Source organism: Rattus rattus, chromosome 2 (assembly GCF_011064425.1).
Source record: "Rattus rattus isolate New Zealand chromosome 2, Rrattus_CSIRO_v1, whole genome shotgun sequence".
Classification (NCBI taxonomy): domain Eukaryota; kingdom Metazoa; phylum Chordata; class Mammalia; order Rodentia; family Muridae; genus Rattus; species Rattus rattus.
This window is the reverse complement of record NC_046155.1, coordinates 203,947,149-203,973,855: the sequence shown is the minus strand read 5'-3', so window position 1 is coordinate 203,973,855 and position 26,707 is coordinate 203,947,149. Positions and strand designations below refer to the sequence as shown.

The 26,707-nt window shown below is 41.4% G+C and overlaps 1 protein-coding gene across 1 annotated transcript in view; it reads right to left on the bottom strand.

Moving 5' to 3' along the window:
• The window catches only part of LOC116893545 (protein SOGA3-like), a 26,086-nt gene extending 5,236 nt beyond the window's left edge, over nucleotides 1-20,850 (bottom strand). The window contains exons 1-5 of the mRNA XM_032895263.1: nucleotides 20,743-20,850; nucleotides 17,490-18,676; nucleotides 16,800-17,024; nucleotides 14,983-15,141; nucleotides 14,428-14,532 (exon numbers count right to left, since the gene is read on the bottom strand). Coding sequence (XP_032751154.1) covers nucleotides 14,428-14,532; nucleotides 14,983-15,141; nucleotides 16,800-17,024; nucleotides 17,490-18,581 — 1,581 coding nt within the window. The 5' untranslated portion in view covers nucleotides 18,582-18,676; nucleotides 20,743-20,850. The remainder of the gene's footprint in view (nucleotides 1-14,427; nucleotides 14,533-14,982; nucleotides 15,142-16,799; nucleotides 17,025-17,489; nucleotides 18,677-20,742) is intronic.
• Between the last annotated feature and the right edge of the window lie 5,857 nt (nucleotides 20,851-26,707).

Sequence of the window (26,707 nt, the reverse complement as noted above, 5' to 3'; positions counted from 1 at the left end):
CAGGACAATACACGGAACAAGTAGAAACTCTTAAAGAGGAAACACAAAATCACTAAGACCAGAGAAAAACACAATCAAACAAGTGAAGGAATTGAACAAAACCATATAGGATCTAAAAATGGAAATAGAAACAATAAAGCTATCACAAAGGGAGACAACCCTGGAGATAGAAAACCTAGGAAAAAGAGAAGGAGCAATAGATGCAAGCAATACCAACAGAGTAAAAGAGATAGAAGAGAGAATCTAAGGAGCAGATGATACCATAAAAAACATCAACACAACAGTCAAAAAGAAATCAAAACGCAAGAAACTCCTAACCAAAAGCATCAAGGAAATCCAGGACAGAATGAGAAGATCAAACCTAAGGATAATAAGTATGGAGAGCAAAGATTATCAGCATAAGGGGCCACTAAATATCTTCAACAAATTATAGAAGAAAACTCCCCTAACCCAAAGAAAGAGATTCCACAAACATAGAAGAAGCATACAGAACCCCAAGTAGTTTGGAAAAACAAAAGAAATTCCTACTATCACAAACAGTCAAAACAAGGAAATAATATTAAAAGCAGTAAAGGAGAAAGGTCAAGTAACATATAAAGACAGACCTATCAGAATTACACCAGACTTCTCACCAGAGACTATGAAAGCCAGAAGATCCTGGACAGATGTCATATAGACCCTAAGAGAACAAAAAAGCCAGCCCAGGCTACTATATCCAGCAAAACTCTCAATTAACATACATAAAGAAATCAAGATATTTCATGACAAAACCAAATTTACACACTATCTTTCCACAAATCCAGCCCCAGAAAGGATAATAGATGGAAAACTCCAACATAAGGAGGGAAACTACACACTAGGAAAAGCAAGATAGTAATCTAATTTCAACTAACCCAAAGTACGATGGCCACACAAACATAATTCCACCTCTAACAATAAAAATAACAGGAAACAACAATCAATGGTCCCTAATATCTCTCAACATCAATGGACTCAATTTCCCAATAAAAAGATATAGACAAACAGACTAGATACCTAAAAAGGACCCATGATTTTGCTATGTACAGAAAACACACCTCAGTAACAAAGATAGACATTACCTCAGAATAAAAGGATGGAAAACAATTTTCCAAGGAAATGGTCCCAAGAAACAAGCTAGAGTAGTTTGTTTAGAAACAAAGCTTGTTGTTTCTAATATCATAAAATTGACTTTCAACTAAAAGTTATCAAAAAAGATAAACAAGGACACTTTATATTCAGTAATCCTGAATATCTATTCACCAAATGCAAGAGCACCTAGATTCATAAAAGAAATCTTACTAAAGCTAAGGCACACATTGCACAACACACAATATTAATGGGAGACTTCAACACCCCACTCATCAAGGGACAGATCATGGAAACAGAAACTGACCAGAGACACAGAGGAACTAAGAGAATTTATGAACCAAATGGATTTAACAGATATGTATAGAACACTTCATACTCAAACAAAAGAATATACCTTCTTCTCAGCAAATTGACTATAAAGTCAGTCACAAAACAGGCCTCAATAGATACAAAAAGACTGAAATAATCCCATGCACCCTACCAGATCACTACGGAATAAGGCTGGTCTTCAATAACACCAAAACCCACAGAAAACCCACATACACATGAAATGTGCACAATGCTCTACTCAGTGATAACTTCTTAAAGTCCTTTTAGAATTTAATGAAAATGAAAGCACAACATACCCAAACTTATGGTACACAAGGAAGGCACTGCTAAGAAGAAAATTTATACCTCTGAGTGCCTCCAAAAGGAAACAGGAGGGAGCATAAACTAACAGCTTGACAGCACACCTAAAAGTTCTAGAACAAAAAGAAGCATATACATAAAAGAGGAGAGAACACGAAATAATCAAACTCAGGGCTGAAATCAACCAAGTAGAAAGAAAAAGAACTATATAAAGATTCAACAAAACCAAGATCTGGTTCTTTGAGAAAATCAAAAGATAGATAAACCCTTAGGGAGACTAACCAGAGGGCAGAGAGACAGTATCCAAATTAACAAAAATAGAAATGAAAATGAAGACATAACAACAGACACTGAGGAAATTCAAAAATCATCAGATACTACTACAAAAGCCTATGCTCGATAAAACTGGAAAATCTGGATGGAATGGACATTTTTTTAGACAGATACCAGATACCAAAGTTAAATCAGGATCAGATAAACCAGCCAAACCATCCCATAACTCCTAAAGAATTAGAAGTCATTAAAAGTCTCCCAACAAAAAAAAGCCCAGGACCAGATGACTTTAGTGGCAAATCCTATCAGACCTTCATAGAAAACCTGTTACCAATACTGTCCAAACTATTCCACAAAATAGAAACAGAAGGAGTGCTACCCAATTCCTTCTATGAAGCCACAATTACACTTCTACTTAACCACACAAAGACCCAACAAAGAAAGAGAACTTCAGACCATTTTCCTTTATGAATATCAATGCAAGAAAATTCAATAAAATTCTTGCAAACTCAATCCAAGAACATCAAAACAATCATTCATTATGATCAAGTAGTCTTCATCCCAGGGACACAGGGATGTTTCAATATGTAGAAATTCATCAACATAATCCACTATATAAACAAACTCAAGGAAAAAACCACATGATCATTTCATTAGATGCTTAGAAAGCATTTGACAAAATTCAACACCCCTTCAAGTTAAAAGCCATGGAAAGATAAGGAAAACAAGGCCCATACCTAAACATAGTAAAAGCCATATACAGCAAACCAGTAGCAAACATCAAACTAAATGAAGAGAAATTTGAAGCAATCCCACTAAAATTAGGGACTAGACAAGGCTGCACACTCTCTCCCTACCTATTCAATATAGTATTCAAAGTCCAAGCTAGAGCAATCAGACAACAAAAGGTCAAAGGGATACAAATAGGAAAGGAAGAAGTCAAAATATGACTTTTGCAGATGCTATGATAGTATACTTAAGTGAGCCAAAAGGTCAACCAGAAAACTCCTAAACCTGATAAACAACTTCAACAAAGTGGTTCGATATAAAATTAACTCAAACAAATCAATAGCCTTCCTCTACTCAAAGGATAAAGAGGCTCAGAAAGAAATTAGGGAAATGACACCTTTCACAATAGTCGCAAATAATATAAAGTACCTCAGTGTGAGTCTAACCAAGCAAGTGAAAGATCTGTATGACAAGAACTTCAAATCTCTGTAAAAAGAAATTGAAGAAAATCTCAGAAGATGAAAGATCTCCCAGGCTCATGGATTGGCAAGATTAATATTGTAAAAATGGCCATTTGGTCAAAATCAACCTACAGATTCAATGCAATCTCCATCAAAATTCCAACTCAATTCTTCATAGAGTTAGAAAGAGCAATTTGCAAATTCATTTGGAATAACAAAAAAAACAGGATAGCGAAAACTATACTCAATAATAAAAGAACTTCTGGGGAATCACCATCCTTGACCTCAAGCTGTATTACAGAGAAATATTGATTTAAAAAAAACTGTATGGTATTGGTACAGATACAGGGAGGTTGATCAATGGAATAGAATTGATGACCCAGAAATAAACCAACACACCTATGGGTATCTTTGACAAAGGAGCTCAAACAATCCAGTTGAAAGAAGACAGTATTTTCAACAAATGGTGCTGGTTCAACTGATGGTCAACATGTCGAGGAATTCAAATCAATCCATTTCTATAGTCCTGTACAAAGCTCAAGTCCAGGTGGATCAAGGACCTCCACATAAAACCATATACACTCAAATTGCTAGAAGAAAAATTGGGGAAGAGCCTCGAAAACATGGTCACTGGGGAAAATTTCCTGAACAGAACACCAATGGCTTATGCTCTAAGATCAAGAATTGACAAATGGGACCTCATAAAACTGCAAAGATTCTGTAAGGCAAAGGACACTGTCATTAGGACAAAAAGCAACCAACAGATTGGGGAAAGATCTTAACCAATCCTACATCCAATAGAGCGCTAATATCCAATATATACGAAGATCTCAAGGAGTCAGACTTCCACAGAGCCAAATAACCCTATTAAAAATGGGGTACAAAGCTAAACAAAGATTTCTCAGCTGAGCAATATCAAATGGCTGAGAAGCACCTAAAGAAATGTTCAACATCCTTAGTCATCAGAGAAATGGAAATCAAAACAACCCTGAGATTTCACCTCACACCAGTGAGAATGGCTAAGATCAAAAACTCAGGTGACAGCAAATGCTGGCGAGGATGTGGAGAAAGGGGAACACTCCTCCATTGTTGGTGGGATTGCAGACTGGTACAACCATTCTGCAAATCAGTCTGGAGGTTCCTCAGAAAATTGGACATTGAACTGCCTGAGGACCCAGTTATACCTCTCCTGGGCATATGCCCAAAAGATGTTCTAACATATAACAAAGACACATGCTCCACTATGTTCATAGCAGCCTTAAAATATCCAGAAACTGGAAAGAACCCAGATGTCCCTTAACAGAAGAATGGATATAGAAAATGTGGTACATTTACACAATGGAGTACTACTCAGCTATTAAAAACAATAACTTCATGAAATTCATAGAGAAATGGATGGAACTAGAAAATATCATCTTGCGATGTAACCCAATTACAGAAAACACACATGGTATGCACTCACTTTTAAGTCGATATTAGCCCAAAAGCTTGGTTTACCCAAGATACAATCCACAGACCACATGAAGCTCAAAAGAATGATGACCAAAGTGCAGATGCTTTAGTCTTTCTTAGAAGCAGGAACTAAAATACTCACTAGGAGAAATATGGAGACAACGTTTGAAGCAGAGTCTGAAGGAAAGGCCATCCAGGGACTGCCCCACCCTGGGGATCCAGCCCATACATATACATCCACCAAATCCAGAGATTATTGCTGATGCCAAGAAGTGCATGCTGACAGGAGCCTGATATGGATGTCTCCTGAGATGCTCTGCCAGAGCCTTACCGATACAGAGGCAGATGCTGGCAGCCAACCTTTTAACTGAGAATGGGGTCCCCATTGGAGGAGTTAGGGAAAGGATTGAAGGAGCTGAAGGGGTTTGCAACCCTATAAGAATAACAATACCAACCAATCAGACCTCCCCTGGACTAATCCACCATCCAATGAGTACACATGGACAGATCCAGCAGCATAAGTAACAGAGGATGACCTTTTTGGTCACCAGTGGGAGAAGCCCTTGGTCCTGCCAAGGCTAGGCCCCCCAATGTAAAGTAATGTCAGGGTGGGGAGGCAGGAAGGTGTGGGTAGATGGGTGGGGGAACACCCTCATAGAAGAAAGGGGCGGGGGTTGGGATGGGGGTTTATGGACAGGAACCAGGAAAGGGGATGACATTTGAAATGTAAATAAAAAATCCCATAAAAAAAATCAAATAAATAATTGTATATCTCTTAACATGCCATCAAATCTAAAAATCACTAAACAATTGGAAGTTTTATTTAGAAAATACTTCCCGATAGGAAATGAAATTGTGTGTTATCTGTCCAAAGCAGTGTGGGTCTTAAGAGACCGAGGAACCACGTGGATTCTTATTTCATCAGCTAACAAGGTGCTCCCATGGCATCGAGCTCATCGTTTTAGCGTCCTCCTCCTTAACCCCACATTTTACACGTATGTTATACACGCATCCGTTTATTAGATCCGTTTATGCATCTTAAATTCAGAGACCTAAGACTTTAGCTTTGGAGTCAATAACGCTACAGAGCTACAGAACTGTTTAACACACCCTGTGGGCTAGCACGTTTGATGAGCAGCGCTTTACTCTGTCTGCGGCGTGCAGTGGGGCAGGCAAGCACAGCAGGTGAGGCTGCATTTATCCCCCAGCTTCCTTCTCATCTTCTTTATATTGCATTAGGCTCCATAAAAACACTTTGGTTTTGCCTCACTCTTCTGATGTTGTTTTGTTTGTTTTTGTTGTTTTGGTTTTTTTAATTAAAAAAAATCTCTTAATTACAATTTTATAATATTTGTTCTTCATAGTTACTTACTATTTATCAGGTTTGTGTCAGACTGCCCTCTGGTTGCTATGGAAATAACATAGATAAACTCAACCAAGTCTGAGGGAATTTATAGTACAAAGTGTGGAAAATCTACAAGTTTCCAGGGACTAAGCCACTACCCAAAGACTATACATGGACTGACCCTGGGCTCCAACCTCATAGGTAGCAATGAATAGCCTAGTAAGAGCACCAGTGGAAGGGGAAGCCCTTGATCCTGCCAAGACTGAACCCCCAGTGAACAGGATTGGTGGGGGGAGGGCGGTAAGGGAAGGAGGATGGGCAGGGAAACAACCATAGAGAAGGTTGGGGGAAGTTTGCTTGGAAACCAAGAAAGGTAGTAACAATTGAAATGTAAATAAGAAAGAACCAATTTAATAAAGATGGAGAAAAGGAATAAAAAGAAAAAAAGATTAAGTAAAAGCAGTCTGGTTATACTTGTCTGTAATCCTGGTACCTAAGAACTGGAAGTAGGAGGATCAGAAGTTCAAGGCTCTCTGCGGCCACAGAGTGGGTTTAAAGGGAGCCTAGGGTACTTAAAACATCGTCTCAAAACAACAGAGCCAAAACAGCAACAAAAAGAAATACTAAGAAATACTATGAAGTTATCATATTACAAATCAAGATGGTCAAATTGTCTGTATCCTGACACCAAACTGGATGTTAACAAATCTATAGGGACAAAACAGGTCTGGACCTTGATCTCAGAGAACTCAACGTGGATGTTCTTATGAAAATCTTCTGACATCATGGACATCAAATCATTTCGTATAATAATTACCTGCCAAGGCACCATCCACTAAAAACTGTCATTCCCATAATCATTTTATTTCAACAATTAACTTGAGTGTATAGATAATCTCCATGATGGCAATATCTGATAGCCCTTATAAATATATATATATGTATATGTATATGTATATGTATATGTATATGTATATGTATATGTATATGTATATATGTATATGTATATACATATACATATATATAATAGCAATTCATGTTTGCTAAAGTCAAAATTGTATGGGTTTTTATCTATAAAAGGATTAAAGGTATACAATGTGTCACATTCTGACCATTTTAGCAGTACACAAAAGCATTTGTCTGGTGCCAAAGTTGACCATGGTAAATGGATGTAGTAGAGAACAATATGTTAATTATTGCCTGTTATTTGTTATTACAAAATACCCAGTGGGACAAGGTCAAGAGAGGAACGATTTATTGGAGCTTACGGTTTCAGAGTGCTCAATTCCGGGATGCTTTCCCAAGTATGTTTGGGTAGCATCACATAAGTGGGATTCTGTGGCCCAGGAGGCTGTGAGTCTTATGCACACATAGAGTAGTGTGTAAGGAGGAGGCGTCTGGGAACCGTGCATCACTTTGAAAACTAAATTCCTCCTTACCTAAGCTAGGCTTAAGCCCTGACATTTCCAGATTCCTTCGAATAGCACTGTCAGTCAGGAATGAAGCATTCAGGCATGAGCTTGTGGGGGGCATCATATCCAAACCATAACATTGCCCCAAAGTCTATAGGCACCACCTATACTGTGTAGGTCTCAGTGATAGACTTGGAATTCAGTAGATGATGACAGAGATTCTTAATAGAGGCTCATTTTATGAGGTTTGTGTTGGTCATACATACAAACCCAAGCAAAACAGAGTGGTGAGAAACTGGAAAGAATCACCATCTTGGTAGAATTACCTGGAAGGCAAGCCCTGAGACACACCTTTGATATTATCTAGATTAGGGTGGGTGGGAAGACACACCTTAACTGTGGTACCTTGGGTCCTGGACTGAATCAAAAGGACAAAGCTAAGAGGAGCACAAGCAGCCATTACTCTCTTCTTTCTGATAATAGATACACTGCAACCTGCCACTCGGAGCTCCCGCTGCCATCACGGACTGTATCCCCTAGAACTGTAATCAAAACTAAACCCCTCTTCCCTTACGTGGCTTTTGTTAGATGCTTTGTCAGTAATAAATTCAGCTTTACCTATGATCATAGTACTTCCTAGGAGAACACAGATGGACAGCTGACAAAATATAAAATGCCCCCTTTATAAAAGGGCATTTATAAGGACTTTTGAGAATACTCAGATCAACTTATGAATTTCTAAATGAAGAGATTCAGCTCTACAAAGTTTAGGTGTTTGTCATAAGAAACGTGTTTCCAGACTCCAGAACGTGACCCTGTTCTAATCAATCACACTCAAGCTCGTGAGTCATGAGCAGATACCTGATTTTATTTTCTGAAGACTTTTAGTTCCTAATTTAAGGAACTAAGTGTTGCCACTAAGTTGTCATTGTTCCATGAACTTTGTGCTTACATAAAGCTTTACTGTCTCCCATACATGAGGCTAAAATTCCAAACACTAAAGGAACTGGGATCTGATCAACTGTGTGTGTCTACTTGGAAGTGTGGGGTTTGTGCTGACCTGTATTTTTATGTAAATAGTCAGAACTTTTACATATAAATTCTGTAACTTCTGTATAACTGAAATATTCAGTAAATCACAAAATAATATGCCAATTTTTTGTATGAGAACTGACGTTGCTTCTTCTTCACCACTGGGAAAGGAGTCACTTGCCTAAGACCAAGTTTATAAATTTCCTCTGAGTGTATGCTGCTACATGGGTGACTTCATTTAAAAGATCCGTAAAGTTTATAATTCCTCAGCAAACATATTTTTGAGAATTTGTTCACAAGTGTGGGACATGACTCAGCGGGTAAAGGCACCTATTGCCAAACCTGATGACAGAAGCTTAACCACTGGGAACCACACGTTAGACAGAAAATCAATGCCCACAAGTTGTTCCCTGACCTCTGCATGGGTACTATGACTTGAGCATGTGCAGACACATAAGAGGACAAAACAAATAAAGTACAATAAAAAAATACACTGACAACAAATAGTAGCTGTGTGGAAGGCAGGCTTCCCAATGCTTTCCCAGCAGAGTTTTCTATGTTATTCAACAAATTATTAGTTGTGACTAAAAAAAGAACTCATGAATTTAAAAATAATGGTCATTTCAGCAACATTAAGTATTAAAGGTATTTATTTTATGTGTATGTGCATGTGTATGTGCATGTGTATCTGTATGTGTATGTGAGTGTGTGTATGTGCACCATGTGCAGAAGGCCAAGGAGGTCAGAGGGACAGTGACCATTTTTCTTGTTCCCATATGCCACCAGGACGAGCAGAAAAGCATCACATGTTGATGATTTTCCCATTAAAACTGTGTCATGGTCCACCCTGTTAGTGGTATGCCAGTCAGAATTGCTTCCTGCCCCTTATAACTTAGGTAAACATGACCTACCAAACTAAGTGTAGTTAATAGCAGAACCTAATTTTATATAAGAGAATGCATACAAACTTGTAAACATATAGGGCATAAACTTATTTATTAAAATGCCCCATGTGGTACAATCATCAGATGTATAGCTATGATCACGATGTATTAAAAGAACAGTGGTGCTTCTGCTAAAATTTATACTGCTAATTATTTCTGTGTTCCAGGATGAACACTCACTATAATAGATAGGATATATAAACCAAGCAGCACACAGAACAGAAAAGTTCCCAAGGCAGATGATGCTCTTGCATCAGTTAAGAGCCTTCTAGAGCCAAAACTGGAAGATTTTAAGAGAATTATTTTCTCTACGCTTCTTATGTAAGACTGAGAGAAGAAACAATAAAGACAATGGAGATTCTGAAATATAAAGATGCAGCAAACACTTTGCACCATCAGCTCATTTCTTTTGTTCTTCTTTAAATGACATCGGTTCAAGTTTCTATCATGAATGCTTTTTCAAACTGTGGCCATTAAAAATGACCTAGGAAGATCTCCTCCCTCAGGACGAAAATAAGAAGCTTTGAAGGCCCAAAATGATGCTATCTCTCTCTAATAACAGCAGAAAAACTCCATGAAGGGAAGTGACTGATTTCACAGGGACAAAAAATTCATGCAATCCAGAGACATGTACAGAGTCTCCTACAAAAGCCTAACTTTATCTTATGTGTGCATAAGCCTACTGTGACAGTCAAAGAGCTCCTTGTTTGAGGGCAATAACTTTAGCAGAAGTCTGTATTTCCTTGATCCTTTATGAAGCTGAAAATCAGCCTGTCACTTTCTCAGGGCTATAAAAGCATTTTACTCCAGGAGGAAGACATACTGGTACAGGCAGATCAATGTTTCATATTGGGGATGAGAATACTATTAAGGCTCGAAGGCAGAATTTTAAGAGGTCCCTCTTGTTTATACTTGGCAGATTATCAGCTGTTTCAATAGAAGGAACAAATTGCAAAAGTACCAAACCAATTACCCTCATCCTGCCTCTACTCACTTCTCACTCCCAAGTGCCCACTCCAACCTCTCAGAGGGAGGAGACAAGCAGATGGATGTGTGCAGGTGCACAGGGCTCTGTGCAGCCGCCAGCTCTGAGAGCAGTTGGTCAATACCCTTGAAGCTAGTTAAAGTTTCAGAAAATGGTTCCAAACTCTAGCAGATGGTCTGTTGGTCTTAGGAGGACTATTCAGCATTGATTTGGATCCACACATACAACTAAAATCTTAGGATTAGAGTTTGCTTTTATTTAATATTTCATGATTTTTCTCTATCATTGTCATTTCATCAGAATTTGACACTGTTCTGTTTCCCTCTGCAGGAAGAGTGACACAAAAGGCTTCTAGTTCTCAGTAAGGATTTGAATATCTTCACTTTACAAATAAGAAAGCTGATGGTTCTTAGGTCCACTCTATATGATAACTATATTTTCATTATTGCTTCATTCATTTACCTATTTATCTATCATCTATTTGTTTGTTTACTTGTTTAGGGTGGCTGTCATAACCCATATATGGAACCCAGGGGTCAATTTTAGGGAGTTGGTACCCTCCTTTTAAGGTGTGGATTCTGGGATGCAAATTCAGATTGTGTCAGGCTTGGAGGCCTTTATTTCCTAAGACATCTTGCTAGCCTAGAGCTCAGTTTTAACATTGTTCTCTTAGATAATAAAAACATTATTATTCCAAATATCTTATTTGAGTAAGATATTTCTGACTTTTAACTACGTTTCTTACAGGTGCTTTCCTGACACTCTGAAGTCAGCCTGGGGCAAATGGTTATGCCTCCCTGATTATTTTTTGTTTTTCCTTATAAAATTTAGTATTTTCTACATTTCCATATGTCACATGTGTCTTTCTCTAATCAACTTTTCTTTCCTCCTCCCAACACACATTTTCTAATTTTATTTTTCTTAATAAAAAGGCATTTTTAAAAGCTAATGTCCTGGATACGGAGATTTCAGTGACCAAAGTGTCTGCTGAACACGAATAAAACCCTGATTTCAAATCTCCAGCAGCTACATAAAAGGTTTATAACTGCAACCTCAGCATTTGTGGGAAGAATGACGAGGCATGAAAACGTCCCATCTTTGACAGTCTGGCCACAACAGTGAGCTCCACCCAGACTCAGTGAGAGACACTCTTTCAAACTTTAAGTTAGAGATCAAGAAGGGGAAGTACCTGATGTTGACCTCTGACCTCCATGCACACACAAATGCAGGTGAGTGCAAGTGCATGCACATGAACATAAATATTTGGACCCCACACATAATAATCAAAAAAAGCTGATATCTTGCAAAAAATTTTGCTAGATTCTCTGGACTTCCATGACTACCTCCTTAATCAGTTTGAGGCCCCCTTATTTTTCAGTGAACATGGATTATCTTGCTGGCCCCCCTGTCTGGTGCTCTCCACACATTTTCCTAGTTGAGTGCCAGGGACTTTGAGAAAGCAAACATGACAAGGAAGTGATTTTTATTTTCAGATTCATGATGGCCTGGCTGGCTGGCTAGTAGATGGGTCTATGAGCATTTCTCTTTTCAGGACACAGGGTGAAAATCAGAAAGCCCTTATACCATTCTGTTTTGTGTGCACCTGTGTACGAGTTCACGTGGAGGCCTACGGAGATTGGAAGTTAGTGTTGAGTGTCTTTCTCTATCCCCTTCCACCTTCTTTTGGAGGACATGGCCTTTTCCTGAACCAGGGTCTCCCCATATCATCTGGGTTTACTGGCCATTGAGGCCACAGAATCTGCCTTTCTCCCCACCTCCCACCTCCCCAGCACTGGAGTCACTGATGCATGATGAATGTCCCAGCCTGCTTTACAGGAGTGCTGGGGATCTGAACTCATGCCTTCGTGCTTGTCCAGTGAATATTTCATGCACTGAGCCATCTTCCAATTCCTCAAGTTAAGCCATTCTTAAACACAAGGTTCAGAATATTCACCTAAGATATATTCACAAGACACCAAACTACAAGCTATGTCTCTTTTAACTCTGGCAATCGAGTAAGGTTTGTTTTTACTTGAATGTTTTTGATGGGGTAGACAAAGACCAGGAAGCCACCCCGCACCCCCAACAAAAAGATCGCACACAAACAGGAAGAGACGTCATGAAACTGACACTGGACTCTTCTTACTTGCCCACACTAAGCAATCCCATATCTTCCTTTACCTTCTTCTTCAAACGCATGCTAAAATCTTAGTCCCCAGTTATGATGATTGCTAGGTTGGAGAAAATTATTTGGAAATACTTTTTTTTTTACAAAGGTAATGAATGAAAGTAAAAATATTCGTGTGGACTTAATCTAATAGGACTTGTGGAAGTATTAAGTGTTGGAGAAATGTGTTAGACAGTAAGGTGATTGATTGCCTTGCAAACCTGAGTACCTGAGTTACATTCTTAGCACCATATAGTAAGCCTGAGTGTGGTGGTGCATGTCTGTAAGCCTTGCCCTGAGGAGGTAGAAGGATCGCTGGAGCTTCCTGGAGAACCAGCCTAGCCTTGAGTCATAGATGTCAGCGAGAAAGCCAGTCTCAACAAACAAGGTGGGCAGATTTTGAGAAATGAAAAATTCCATCTGAGGTTGACCTTCAACTTCCACAAATATCAATACAACGTGTACACACACACACACACACACACACACACACACACACTCACACACAGGGTGGAAGAAGGAGGGGGAGCTCTAGTGAGTGAGGTGGGACGTGCACACAGACACTGTAGCTACTTTCTTGGTAGCCACAGGGAGGTTGCCATGGGAACATGAAGCTGACTATCAACAAGCTAAGAAGGGAGGCTTACAACAGATCCTTCCTTCATGGCCCTCAGAAAGCACCAGTCCTGCTGAAACCTTGTCCTTGCACCTTTGGCCTCCAGGACAGTGAGAAAGTAAATTATCTGGTATTTTATGAATGCAGTGTTTGAAAATCAAATCAGTTACCTACTTCATTCCCTCCTTCCCCAGAAATGCAATACAACATTGGAACTTTTTACCATGCATTATTGCTTAAGACAATACACTGATTTCACAACTGACTTCATAACTTCAGGGAAAAAAGATATGCGCTCTTCTCTAAATGGCAATGCCTTGGACTGCGTGATAAAATATGTCCAAGGAAGAGACACCGAAACATAGACAATATGTCACAGGAAAAGACATTTGAAACAATCTTTACAGTTTAGAATAAGTAGAGAAAAATAGAAGTCAGCAGCCTTTCAAGGTCACCCCGTTAGTTACTGGTAAAAGCACATTACATGATTCTCAATCTCTATTTTTTCTACTGTAGCACAGAGGCACTCTAGATTAGTGGCCAAGAAGCATATATCAACAATAGTAATTTCCTTACACTGCCATGTTAAGAGCATGTGTAGGTCAAGGGTACGTGATACACATCTGAAACCTCAGACATGGGAAGCAGAGGTAGAAGGAGTACCTCAAGCTTGAGGTCAGCCTAGATTGTGTAGAGAGTTTCACACCTACACAAGGAGATCCCATTTCAAAAATGAGTTAGTTAAGGAATGAAATACTTTTTAAAAAATTGAAAAGGTGCTTAAAACTAAGGCAACATAAGAGTAAGTGGGCACAAAGAACACAAAGAATAGTTTACTCCACTAAAATAATAACATTTCAGAATCCCTACACATAGATTTTTAAGCACACTGCTGATATTTTTACTGTGAATGGCAGACATGAGTGGTTTCATATTCAATACATTCAAAGACTAAGGTTTTCCCTGAAATACTATATACCCAAGTAGTCCATCTCTGCTTTTGCTGACTTTCCTCATACTTTTCATACATTACACTGCCAATAACTCAAGTAGTATAAAAAAATATTTTTAGTTCAGTGAATGTGTTTATCATGACTCTAATTACTTATTGATAATTTTTTTTATTTTTTTTCTCATCTCTGTTTATTTCTATATCATTCTTTCAGAAGATGGGTGCTAAGTAAAGCCAGACCATTCATCATTCACAAAGCTAACATGAAAAAGAGAACATTAAATGCCCCACCCTAAAAGACGGAACCAAGATGAATCACTTTGAGGTACAGTTGTGTCGATCCCAAGTGGAAGCAAAGAAACCCTTTCACCAGAACTCTGATGGGACTGAAGTGGCTGCCGTGGGAGATCCTCAGGAGAGTATTCTGAGCATTAAACAATTTGAGAAGCTTTGTTATAGGCAAACCCAAGTAATGGTTGGAATAGACTGAAAGGCCTTTCCAGCCCTGCCATTCCAGAACTTTATTGTTCCAGGAACAGAGTGATAACCTCACAAAACTGTTCCCCTCACCTAACAGAATCATCACTTAACCCCTGTCTCTATATCATGTGTGTAGTATTTAATGTATTTAATTCACACACATTCCAACAACACAAGTGGTTTGTAGTGCATAGTAAGTTAAGTTAAAAGTTCAGGCTAAGGCATTTTCTTTACTATTCACTTGTTAGTATGACACCTTCTATCCCTTACTGTACTGAGTGGGATGGCAAGTTGTAATCAGGAAAGAACAACCTTATCAGTGATGTTCATCCTTGAGATTCTGTTCTAAAGAGGGGAGCTAACACAGTTAACCATGAAACAACCAGATACTAACCTCCTTCATTTTTTCCAGTTCGTTCTGTAAGGCTTGCTTTGCAATTTCTACTTCTATAAGCTGCTGCCTCAGTTTCTCATTTTCATCTTCTGTTGTCGTCCTTTTTTCTTCCACATTTTCCAATTCATGGTGAAGTCTCACAGATACATCCTTTGCAACCTAAAGTGATACGTTTGTAAAAAATAAAATATAATTTATTCAGATTGAAGGCACTAAGAGCTAGTATTTCCAGAGTTCTTCTATGTGTCAGTTTTCCCAATAGCACATCCATAAGCCATTCACATGTATAATCCTTTAATCTTCACAGCACTTTCATGGGATAGATGGCTACTGTTATACCTGCTTTGTAGAGTGGAGAAGTATTGAGAAAGATATGTGATTAACAGGTAGTCAGATGGTCTGGGTGGACTTTATCCCTTAACTGTACTATATCAGAGTAACATTTTATTTCATGTTCAGTTGTGGATATATTTAATATATATATATATATGTGTGTGTGTGTGTGTGTGTGTATGTGTGTGTATGTGTGTGTGTGTATATATATGTGTGTGTGTATATGTGTGTATGTATATGTGTGTGTGTGTGTATATGTGTGTGTGTGTGTGTGTGTATACTTTAGTTTTACAGTAACACCATGAGCTATACACTGCTACTACGGCCCACTGAGAAATGAAATGTGTAAAGAGTGCCGTCGGTTAGGTTTGGAGAGGTACCTACACGGTTAAGAGCATTGAATGTTTTTCTAGAGAGCTCTTTGTTCAATGTCTAGATGCTATGGCCTTTTCTGGCTCTCAAGGGCACTAGGCACTCATGTTGGGCACAGACACGCATACGAGCAAACAATCAATACACTTTTTTTTTTAAAGTGCCATTTGTGTGTCCCGATAGAGTAGTTCCACTTAGAATCTCTACCTCACAGAATTTTTCCTCGAAACCAATCAGTATTAAATGCAACTATGCTACAGCTTCCGATGAGTCATGACGTATTCCAAAGCAACCCGAAAGAATGGAGCAAGGCCTTCCATAAGATGTCTGCCAAGCGCTTTCTTTGAAACACATCTGGGGTAATTAACTCTACTTGCTTATCGATGAAGTTAATAGTTAAAAGTATATTAGCTTGTCAACGGTGGTGTGTTGAATGTCCAGTTTGCCTTGTGAATAAATCTGCCGGTTGTCGAACTAAAGAGAGAGCACCCCCATGAAAGAGTCTACTGCAAACTGAGCTGTCTGAGAGCCTGCTCTCTGGGATACATTCCGAATGGGCAACTTCATTTCAAAAAAAGCTGTTTTCTTTTGAGTCACTCTCCTCCTCCAAGCAGCTTGCTGTTTTAGACAGGCTGTTTTTGGAGAGTTAGAGAAGCAGCGAATGCTGATGGGAAAGGGTCCTGGGCAAAAGCTGAGAAAAAGGACCTTAACTATTTTCTCAGTGCTGTTTCTATTCTGGATGTCAGTGCTCCACAGTAATCCACATTGCTACTCTTGAATGCCTGATTCCACCTGACCTTCACCGGAAGTACATCACTGGAGTCCAGGCCCTGGAGAGCCGGTGTTTTACCAAGGCCTTGTTTCAGCCCAGGAGGGAGTGGCCCTCATATATATGAGTTACTCCCAGTTACCCTCCGCCCCCCCCCCCACTATACCGAATATTTCCTTCCTTTCCCAGATGTTGACATTTTGTGGTGAACTCTTGGAAATTAATGCCCTTTGCCATCCTTCAGTGAAGGCCCTTTCAATGCAAAGAGCCCTCCAAAGTCTCCACCCATCGACCCTGGCGCGCCCAGGCTCTCTCCCTCCCCTTCCCCACCCCCAAGGCAGACCTTGAGATCCTGCTCCAGGCTGCGCAACAGCTCGCCGTCAATTTCCCCGGTCTGCGCGTAGCGGAGCCTTTTGCGCTCGGCTTTGCGGAGGCGGTACTGCAGAATCCGGCAGTTTTTGTTGGCTCTCTCCAATTCATGGCGCATTTCCTGCAGTTGACAGGCATCCTCCTCGAAGAAAGTATCCCTCATCTCGTCCATCTCGGTCCTCAGCTCATCGATCTCGTTCTGACGTGGTGACAGGCCATGGGTCACAACCAGTCTTGCCACTAGTCCCTCAGATACACGCCACGTACATCCCATCCCTACTCCCAATTCCTAGTTTTAATGCCTCCCTTTGCACAAGACGGGATTGACAGGGAGCTGAAAGCAAAAACCGAAAGACCAGGCCTAGTTTAGGCCTACCTTTCGTTCCATTACTCTAGCTCGCTCTGCCTGTGGGAAAGTGGGGCAAATCATAATTGGTTAAACGAAGGCCTAGATTTGGTTTTAAACACAACGGTGTTGATATTAGTTCCGTTTCAAATTAGTGGCAGGCCATGGACCACTCCCGGCCCCCATCTTCTTAGTTTCCCTCCCTGCAAGCGGTCCTAAAAGGTTAGCAGCCTTCCAACCATGCCGGGACACGCCCTAATCATCGGAGGCCCGCACTTCCCCTCCCCCACCCGAGGTCCCACCCCCTCTCTTTCTCACCTTGAGAGTCTCGTTCTCTTCCCGCAGCTTCTCCATCTCCTCCTGCATATCTTCCTGCTCTTGGAGCTGCTGCGAGTGCGGCTGGGTCGAAGGTGGGGCAGCCGCCTGCATGGCCCCGGCGCTGCTGCTGCCCTCTGCGCTCTGCTGGGGGCCCTCGGCGGCAGCCGCCATTGGGGAGAAGGAGGGGACCACCAGGGGCTCACAGATGGCAGGAGCTCCGGCGACCGGGGAATTGCGGCTACCGCCGCCACCGTTTTTAGTGTGCATCTGAGCCGCGGCCGCCGCCGCAGCAGCCCGCTCCTTCTTGAGATGGAACTGGATGAGCTCAGACTGCAGACATCCCTCCTTCCAGTAGCTCCCTCCGCCACCGCTGCCGCCCCCTGTGCCGCCGCTCCCGGAGTTTCTGCTGCCCGAGCCGGGGGTTCTGCTCGTAGCGGCGGTGGGTGGCGAAGGGGAGACTCCCTCCCCGCTAATACCCCTCTGCGAAGCGCGGACGCCTTTCCCTCGCCAACCTCTGGGCGGCGGCGGCTGCGGAGCGCCCCCCTCCCGGTCCCCCGGGCCACCACCGGCTCCTCCTCCTTCTCCGCCCCCTCCTCCTCCCCCGAGCGGAGGGGGTTCCCCGACTTTCGAGGGCCCCGATTCTATTTCCTGGGGTGGCTCCACAGGCGGTCCGGACCTCCTGCAGCTCACAGCCGCTGGGATCAACGCGGGGGACCCTTCAGCACCAGGCGCGGGCTGGACAGCTCCGGGAGCAGCCCCTTTTGGTAGCGAGGGCGCCGCCTTCTCCGCCCCTCCTCCGTATCCTCTAGAGCCCGCCCCGGAGGCGCCTCGACCGGTTGTCTTGTTACCCTGCTGTTGCTGCTGCAGCAGCTGCTGCTGCCGAACAGAATTGAGTTTAGGGCCGACCCCAAGCGGGGACCGCGCAGCCCCGGCGGCCTGTCGGAGAGAATTGTCCCTAGGCCTAGCAGGTGATTGAGCTCGCTGCTGCTTTCTGCTGCTGCCCTCCGGGTGCATGCGAGCCTCCGTGGCTGCGGCGGCGGCAGAAGCTGAGGTTGCGGCAGGGGCAGCGCCCCCGGATGGTGGCTGACTCATGGCAGTCTAAAGAGAACCGACTGGATGCCACTTGGAAGCGTCCATCTCTAGATCATCCTCTTCTCTCCTTCCTGCCACCAACCTTCCTGGGCAAGCTGGGATGGAAATGAGAGAAGAAAAATATACAGTATGTTTACACTGTTGCAGAGCCAAAGGTCAATGTGCTGTACAAGAGAAGCTAGAGAGAATTATCAGATTCCGAAACCAAATGCAGATGAAAGCTTTGACTAGGTAAAAGATTCAGGCCTGTAAGTTCTCACTTTGCCCAAAGTGGCGCTGTCTCCATCTTACTCCACCTCACTCAAATGGATCTGAACTCAGCTAAAAGTTGCATTTCCTAGGTAACCTGTATGGGGAAAGGGTGAGACACAGCTTCAGAAAGAAATGAAAGGTGAAAGAAATGGGAGGAAGGGAGATGAAATGTGAAGAGGTTTCGAAAGGTGAAAGGAGTGTTTCGATATTATAGTTGTTAAACGACTTCCTTCGACATCAAATCTATTTAAAACCTAGTTTACTGGAGGGGAGAGTGTATTTAATTAGTATTCCCAGTTGTCAATTAAAGAAAGAAGGTTAAGATATAAGATCCTAGAAACAATTTACCGGGCATAAATGACACTTTTCTCGTTCAGCTCCAGCCCTTAATATTGTCTTTAAAGAATTTAAGCCAACTTCTTTTAGACTGGAACACAAAAGAAAATGTAAAGAATGAATATAAATCCACACCAGGCTCAAGAGAAAGCCCATATTAAGAATTAGTTCATATAAGAGTCAGTCATTGGCAACCCCAAAGAGATTATTTTGTAGCTTAAAAATACTTGTTGGAAAATTTGATGAACAGCTCTCTCTATAGGCTATGAAGTTTTTAGTGATGAATTTGTCTGCACTCCCTTCTTCTTGTTCTGCACTTCTGAAGGACTGAGTTGCAAGTGTAATGTAGGAAACAGTTTGATTCTGAAGCATCTCCTTAGATAGTATATAATAGACTGAGTGGAAGCTTTAAAATGCCCACTTAGGGGCCTAGAGAAATAGTAGAGTGGTTTATAGCATTGGCTGCTCTTCCAGAGGGCCCAGGGTCTGTTCCAAGTGACATCTCACAGCTCTCTGTAACTTCAGTTTCAGGAGACCTGACACCCTCTTCTGTCATCCCTGGGCACCAGGTCCATATGTGGTACACAAATATGTATGCAGGCAAAACACCCTTATGAATAAAATAAAACAAATTTAAAACTGTTAAAAATGCTCAATCATTCCTATGGAGCCAAATTCTGAAACAGAACCATGGAGGACCATGAATACAAAAGGGTGTTTGTCTTCCTTTATGATGGTAAGATACATTGTATTATTTTTCCGAAATAAACATACCACATTAAACTACAGAACAGAAAAGAGCCTTGTAGATTTTCCTTCCCAGTGGTTCAGGCAGCTAGTTCATTTGACCCCTCTCCAAGTGAACCTCATTTACCTGTTCAGCACGGAAGGCCAAGACTAAACACAATGTTCTCATACACACACACACACACACACACACACACACACACACACACACACACACACACACACACACACCTTTTAGGAGTGATGACTTCGTAGTGTCTTACGTTATTACTTTTACAAAGGATGCAATCACTTGCCCTTTCATAAAGAAAGGGTACCCAAAACCCCTTCTCCACCTTTTTTCTGCCTCTATAATCTATTTTCAACTCCTGTTGTAATACAAAGATAAACAAAGACCACTTCAGAAGGAAAAACAAAGTTACCCACTGCTAAAAGTCTGGCCTACTTTAGTGTGGGTCAGACTAATATGGGCCACGCAACTTAATTATACTGACAATACAAATTATATTTTACTAAGTAGAACTACATGAGAACTCAGAAAGCCACCAGCTGAAGCTTGACCACCCCCCTCACCCCCACCCCGACTATAACCTCAGAGAAAGCTTGGGTTCCTTTAATTAACTTTACAATCTGAGGCACGTAGTGTCTGTCACTTGTTCCCTGACAAAGTAACAAGGTACTGTTTCCCAAAGCTTCCTCCAGTGGAAATCTCCATCCAAGCAATTACAGTAAGGTCCAAACCAATCCTTTCCATCGCAAATCTTATCTGTCCCAGGACCCACCCCGTTTCTCATCGTCATCTCTTTAGAAATCCAGAAGATCTCACTTCTCTGTAGTGGCTTTTGCTTCCAGGAAGTTGATGCAAACCAACAACCCTGCCTTCTTCCTGGTTTTCCGGAGACCTCCGAATTTAATTTTCTACCTTCCAGAGAAAGTTCAAGTTCGTAGTGTTATAGGTGAATTTCTCGCTGGGCACGCTTGCTTGCACTGGATCCACACCCACTCGGTTTCTCCGAACAAAGGCGGTAACCACAAAGACTCGGAGCTCTGGGAGCTAGGAAGCCGGCGATGCTTGGTTGGCTGGGCTGCAAATGCAGCAGGCAATACCCGGGGTGCCAAGCAGTGCCAGACGCTCCCCAGGAAGTGCAGCGGTATTCATGAGCTGACCTCACCGGACTGGGCTGGAAAGAGGGCGGGATTGAAGGGAAGACAGGAGAGAAGTAACCGGAGTGGTTATTTAAACAGAAAAGAGAAGGTGAGAATGGGGAACCGGAGTTGCGGGTGGGAGGCAAAAAGACAAAAAGGCCAGAGCCACGCCCAAGATGCAGAATTATCAGCGGGGCTCATCAAATTCCTCTCTCCATTTCCTGCAATTGGCAGAAGACTCCAAAACCGCTTAGAATCGGATGCATTGGCTTCCTGCAAAGCTTTGTCTCGGGTCCGATCAATCTCCATCAATTATTTACTTGCGCTATTTTCCTTGGGAGGCGGGTTGGAGCGGCCTGCATCCTCAGTCTGACCCAGCGGAGTCTCTAGATGCAGCTCGGAGAGGCGCTGGCGCGCGCTTCCGGGACTTCTCTTTGTTCACTCACTTTAATGCTCAGTCGATCTCTTCTCGCCGGGCTCCTTCCCCACCCCCAGCTCGGGCGGAGTCCTGGGGTGGCATTTCCACGAATAGACAAAGCTCCTCAGACCCGCCGTCCCACAAACAAAGGGTTCTTGAGAAGATACCGAGAAGCGATTAATTTAGGGCAAACCGAATAAACAGGCGCTTCCAGGGATGTTTGCTGACATTTAAGTAGCACTGGGCACCACATTTTCCCCTCCCTTCATCAAAGGTCAATTTCTTCAGTGAAAACAAAGTGGTAATTTCTGGGGTCCACATTTTTTTTTACTTGCTGTGGGCACGTGAGTAATAGTCGTCAGAACAAATGTATCAATAAAGAATTATCTGACAGTGAATTAAGAAAAATGTGTTTCCAGTTTGCATTTATCCATATTGTTTCACAGTGACAATACTCTTAATGTTTGAGGGGAATTTTCTCCTTTTTCCTTCCAATTTTATTTCAGAGAGCAAGCTTGAGAGACTCCCTTCAACCCATAGAAATACCGTTGTAAGCTTGCAGGTCAGAATAAATAAACCTGTCTTTAAAGGGCGTTTTTGAGACATTAAGCTTCTTTTCGTTGAGGTGGTTTTATGGGGACTAAGACTTAGACATTCTTCAACAATGTGTCTTGCCTAGCATTAATTTTGGAGCAAGAGACTTCATTTTATAATAAATCCTATCTTAAGAGTTAAATGACGATTTAGAGTAATTTGCATAAAAGCAGTTTTAAACCCAGGTAATGTATCCCTCCAGTGACATCACATATGGTCTCACAAGGAAATAATTTAGGCTGTCAACTGTTGTTATGGGGTAGTTTGTGACTAGCACTGTCCAAGGTGCTGGCGATACAAAGAAAGTCTAGAAAACATCTCTGAGCTGAGAAGGCTCAAACATACTGGCAACAGTTGAGGTAACTGAGATATTCTTATTCCTGAATATGTGGAAAGCTGGAAAGTGAATCCTGTGATATCTACGATAGGACTTGCTTCGTTGATTAGAATACCAAACGAAGCCACGACATCACACCTTATTTTGAGTTTTCGAACAGTTCCTGATTATGTACTGCAATATAAGTTGCAATACTGTCTCTCTGTCTCTGTCTCTGTCTCTGTCTGTCTCTGTCTCTGTCTGTCTGTCTCTGTCTGTCTGTCTCTGTCTCTCTGTGTGTGTGTCTCTGTGTGTCTGCGTTTGTGTCTGTGTGTGTGTCTGTGTGTGTGTGTGTGTCTGTGTGTGTGTGTGTGTGTGTGTGTGTGTGTGTGTGTACTCTTTCCTTCTGAGGCAGGTCTCAGTATGCGGCACTGTATAACCTGGAGCTGGGGATGGATGGCTGGTCTCAAATGCATCTGTTTCCTGAATACTGGAATTGAAGTTTTGGAGCACCATGCTCGACCTTCTGAATTGCAATATTTTAAAACTATATTAAGATTCATATATCCCATTCAATTAAAATTAATACAGTGAATAAAATATCTGTTATAAATAAAGCATTCTTATAAAAATAATCTCGAAACACAAAACAGAGTTCTGCTTGCCTGAGAACTTGCTTAGACATATCCATTTCAGTGTTTATTTCCATGCAAACAATGGCTTTTATTCGGTGAACATCTAATAAAATTATGAGCACTTACATCAGAGTTTATGTGACCAAAAGTATAGTTTTCTACTTTAGGATTGTGCAAATCTCAGTGCTGTCAGCCATAGCAATATGGGATGAATAGGGAAAATGTTGACTTGTCTTTACAACTAAAGGCTTTAATTAGAGTTGTATTTTGGTCATCTATTACTTACTTGCTAAAAATTACACTTCTACATGGTGTTGGAGAAGTTTCAGGGTTCTTAAGCTCACTTGTTGCTCTCATAGATTACCAATATTTAGTTCCTGGTACCCACATAACAGCTCATGACTGATTATAAAACCAGTTTCAGAGGACCTGACAGGCTCTGATGGTAATGCACAGATATGGCACACACACACACACACACACACACACACACACACACACACACACATATGCAGGCAATGCTCATATGCATAAAATAAGAATAAGAAAACATTTGAAAAACATGTACTTTTCAATTAAGCAAACACCAAAAATAATTATGCAGATTTCTTCATAGTCCAGAAAGGTTTGGGTAATATTTTTGCTGTTTCAGAAGCAGGCTTACCAACTAACCTTTGATTGTTTACTTGTAATAATGAATCATCTTTTTTATTGGATATTTTAAGTATTTACATTTCAAGTCTTATTCCCTTTCCGTTTTCTCCCTCCCATCCCCCCTCCCTCTCCTTATATGAGCATGCTCCCCCTCCCAACCACTCACTCCCTCCTCAGTGCCCTGGCATTCCCCTACACTGGGGTATCAAGCCTTCACAGGACCAAGAGCTTCTCCTCCTGTTGATGCCAGACAATGCCATCCTCTGCTACTTATGTGGCTGGAGCCATGGGTCCCTCCATGTGTATTCTTTGGTTGGTGCTTTACCCCCTGGGAGTTCTGGGTAAGGAGGTTCTGGTTGGTTGATATTGTTATTTTTCCTATGGGGTTGCAAACCCCTTCAGCTCCTTTAGTACTTCCCCCAACTCCCCTATTGTGGTTCCTGTGCTCAGTCTGGTGGTTGGCTGCAAGCATCTTAATCTGCATCAGTAAGGCTCTGGCAGAGCCTCCCAGTAGACATCCACGTCAAGCTCCTGCCAGCAAGCATTTCGCATTTCTTGGCATCAGTAATAGTGTTTGGGTTTGGTGGCTGCATATGGGATGCACCTGGGGAGGTGGGGCAGTCTTTCCTTCAGTCTCTGCTCCACTCTTTGTCTCTGTATTTTCTTTAGACAGAAGCAATTTTGGGTTAACATTTTGAGAAGGGTGGGTGGCCCCATCCTCCCAGTAGGGGGCTTCTCTACAGGTTCTCCCTCCCCTTTGCTGGGCATTTCAGCTAACCTCATCCCTGTTGGGTCCTAAGATCCTCTTGGTTTCCTGGCATCTTGGACTTGCTGGTGACTACCCCCAGTTCCCCATCCCCCATTGCTACACACCTGTGTTCATTCCTAACCTTCTGTGTATCATCCCACTGTCTCCTCTCATACCTGATCCTGCCCCTGTTTTTCCCCTCCTACTCCTCTTTCCCCCAAGGAAAAGAATGGATCTCCAGTCCATGGAATAACCCAAACGTTTCAACTTTGAAGCCCTTAAACACATAGCTAAAATGCGAATCTTCAAGTTTTGTGACTTTAATGAGGCCCAGTATTGTAATGCTTACTAGTTTTTCATTTTGCCACTCAAATCACCCTAAGATCTTCCCTTCCTTGGCTGTAACACACTATACCCCTATTCCAGAGAAGGTAGGTGACTTTCTCATCTTCATAATCAGAACTCAAACTTAGACCTTTCATTATCAATCATGCTTCTAATTTGTCTCAACCACCTGTCTTGAAATTATTACAACTTAAATTATTACAACTTAAATAAGCATGTCTCAGGCTGGTTTATCCTCATATCTCAGCTTCATCTCTCTAACAATTTTAAAATATCTATGCTTGTGGGCAAAGCTATTAAATTATATTTTTATGTGAAAATTTTCTCTGTTCTACAATCTACTCTACTTTTAGTCTAGAAAAAGAATATAATATTCTTTATTTACTTTCATCTTAATAAAGGTAATATTTTTCATATTTTGGTACTAACACTGTTTTTCGCATTGCTATGTCATTTCCCTTTGTTTCAGTATCCACTTGTTGTCAGAACATATACAGTTACAAATACTTCTTCTTGTAAGTTTTAGATGCTCCAGCTGTGTATGGGTGTCCACACCTGTAATTCCAGCTGAAGAAGAAGAATCACTATGATTTCAAAGCAAATCTTGTCTATATAGTGATTTCTATTCAATCATGAGAGGCAGTATTAGACTTTGTCTTTAAAAACATAACACACACACACACACACACACACACACACAGATGTACGCACACATACCCACCAAGAAACAACAATAAAATGATATGCTCAATACTTCCTTTTACCATTTTTACTAAATACTTTTCTAAGTCACTACAGAAAATCTATCATCCCAATCTTCATCAAAAAGTACTTTCTAACCAGTTACTTGTCCTACTAAGATTTAGTTTCTTCCTTTAATGGTGCAAAGTTGGAGTTTATTATTAAAATGATTTTAATACTGATATATGTTGTAGAAAACTAGAATCACAGAAGCTCAATTTTCTCAAGGAAGACTCAGTATCCAGTCACTGTGATGAAAGCCTACTCACTCAGAGAGGCAGAGAAAGCACCCAGCTGACCTTCCTACTCCACCAGCACCAAGGAAGGACGCTTTTTCTCCTCCACACTATCTTAAATACCTTCCAGCACAATGTCTCTCCTTTCTGTTTACTTATGTTCACTCCCTGTCTGCTGGCTGCTTGCTCTGCTCTCTTGACCTGAGGTTGAGTTTATTTAGCTCTTGGGTTAAAGGTTTGTGTAAGGGCTGAGCCACACCTCAAGTACTTGTTTACAGTAAACAAGAAGTTCTTGGATAAAAGCTGTGTGCTAGGGCGGAGCCACACCCCAACAAGGTTTTATCAGTAAATAACACAATCTTAGGGTTCACAGTGTGACCAAGTATCCCGCGACAGATATAAGTGTGGAAAAAGGAGGGACGGAGGGAGGGAGGGAGAACAGAGGTAGCTCTGTACACCCAGGGATTCACTGTGAGAGTTTCAAGAGAGACAAGAGACAGATATTATCTATTACTTTGTTGGCTTTTAATTAAGTAAAAACTAATCTTTACTTTAAAAACCTCCTTAGTAAATGAGAATATAAGGCTGGCATTCAACTTTACAGATGAGAAAAGAGTATGGGTTCTAGGAAATATTTAATTTCAACCCAGGGTTTCTGCCCTGTCTTTGATCATTCAGTTTCCAGATAAAAGACATGATTTTGATTATTTACAATAAGCCTTAATCAGCACTAGAGCTAGTGAGAGATCTACCCTCTATGCTATTTCCTATCAATAACTCTGAGTTATTACTATGTTTTATCTCAACTCCAATTGGTTAGCCCTCCGGGCCATGTTTTGTTTTGGTGTTTGTTTGTTTGTTGGTTGGTTGGTTGGTTGGTTTGCTTGGTTTTTTTTGTTTTGTTTTGTTTTGTTTTTACTCCTAACCTACGGCATCTTTCTCTTCTCCCACTTCTTCT